Source organism: Echinops telfairi, unplaced genomic scaffold (genome assembly GCF_000313985.2).
Source record: "Echinops telfairi isolate 266 unplaced genomic scaffold, ASM31398v2 ScPeMD7_7422;HRSCAF=8460, whole genome shotgun sequence".
Taxonomy (NCBI): Eukaryota; Metazoa; Chordata; class Mammalia; order Afrosoricida; family Tenrecidae; genus Echinops; species Echinops telfairi.
The window spans coordinates 2,071,920-2,073,721 of record NW_022111322.1 but is presented as its reverse complement, the minus strand read 5'-3'; the positions used below and the strand labels follow the sequence as shown (position 1 = coordinate 2,073,721).

General features: G+C 52.2%; 1 protein-coding gene across 1 annotated transcript in view; it reads left to right on the top strand.

Annotated features, from left to right (window-relative positions):
- LOC101642524 (inhibitor of carbonic anhydrase-like) overlaps positions 1-1,802 on the top strand; it is a 50,411-nt gene that overhangs the window by 34,842 nt on the left and 13,767 nt on the right. Inside the window, exon 14 of the mRNA XM_045297802.1 lies at positions 5-59. Coding sequence (XP_045153737.1) covers positions 5-59 — 55 coding nt within the window. The remainder of the gene's footprint in view (positions 1-4; positions 60-1,802) is intronic.

Here is a 1,802-nt window from a genome sequence, read left to right as displayed (position 1 = left end):
GCGCGCCCCTGTGCCCCCAACAGCCAGGAGACCTACTACGGCTCTGCGGGAGCTTTCAGGCAAGTGTCTGTCCATCGCGTTGCTCCTCGGACCAGCCTCGCGAACCTAGCTTTCCACTCTTCTCCTCGCGCTAGCCCAAGTCCGCCTGTCTGAGCGACAGGACCTGTGGGAACTCGCTTGCAGATGTCCTCGTGGCCCCACACCGTCAAGCCCAGCGCCCCTGGAGAGCCCTTCTCCTGGGGACCCAGGTGACCTCGGCAGCTGAGATGGGCAAGGGTGACAGGCACAGTGTCACAATCATGCGTCTCGTCTTCTTCCTTCGGTGAGGTCGTGGACAGGTCCTGGCTTTGTTCTGGGCCTCAGTTGAAAATCAAAGGCGGGACACTGGACATGGGCTCTTTACACCAGACTGGTGAGGAGTGTTTTGAAAACAGGTCCTCCTGGTCTCCTCCTGGAGCCTTCTGAACCAGGAATGGATTTGTGCACCCCAGGGAGAAATATTTACCGAGCATCTTTAACACGTGGCTCGGTTGGAAGACTGAGTGTTCTATCTCCATTTAGCGTTACAGTAGTCTCAGAAGCTCACAGAGAGCAGTTCTACTAGGTCCTCCAGGGCGGTAAGCTCATTGAAGCCCAGGCAACGGGACAGGAGAAATTGTGTTTGCAGGAAGAGGGTCTGTGCAGCTGGAGCCTCAGAGCCTGAGGGGTTTTAGACGGGCCTGGAGGCTGGGGTGGTGGCAGTGGTCACATCTTGGTCCCTAGTGGGCCGGTGAGGAGGGGCATTTCTTTCCAAGGGAGACTGGAGATGTGAAGCAGCAGGGCCAGGGGATGCGGAGCAGGGCTTACAATAATCTCTCTGGAAGTCATCAGGACAGTACAAGGAGACAGGAGGGAAAGTAGAGAGGCCAGATAACCTTTCTTCAACTGAGAATCTGCTCTACAAGGCTCTAGAAAGGACCCTTTATTTATAGACACCAGTGTATCTCGCTGCCCACTGCTCTGCCCTAACTCTCTCTAAAGCCTTGTCTTTTGCGTGGGTCATGGATATTATGTGTTTTCAGAGATCTCGCTACAACAATCTATGCCAAATGTTAAGCTTCAGCTAAAAATAATTGGACTTTTCTTTGCATTGTTTTTCTTTTATTAAAAGGTCATTTTATGAGGAGCTCTTACAACTCTTATTACAATCCATACATCAACTGTATCGAGCACATTTGTACAGATGTTGCCATCATTCCTTTCTAGACATTTACTTTCAATTGAGCCCTTGGTAGCAGTTCCTCTTTTTTCCCTCCCTCCCCACCCTCTTTGCATGTTTTGGCACTGAGTCCCAGTTCATTCCGGTGCTACCGAGATAGGACCAGAGAAGACCTAGACTTCTCTGAGTTCTACCGAGGACCACACTTTCTGTCCTCCGGGGTGAACACGGGCACACCGAGAACAGTCTCAGCACCGCACATCTTAGAGACCCAGGGCCTGCTGCCCGCTGTCTCATTTCCTCTGGTCTTTCAGCTCCCACAGCTCTTCACCCCCACCGACCTGCAATCCAGCATCCTAAACACTCCCCCCGTCTGTCTGACCCTCACCCACTCCACCGCCTGCGCAGCGTGCTTCCCTGCTGACCCACGGCACATTCCCTGCCCATCATGAAAAGTACTCCCCTGAACATAGCCTTAAATGCCTCGCCTCCTTTCCTGGATAGCGTGCAATCTTGAGGAAATCTAACATTTCACCTACTTGTTGACTAGCCTCCATTGAAAGCAATTACTACAGATAGGAACTGAAAATACAGGGAATCCAGG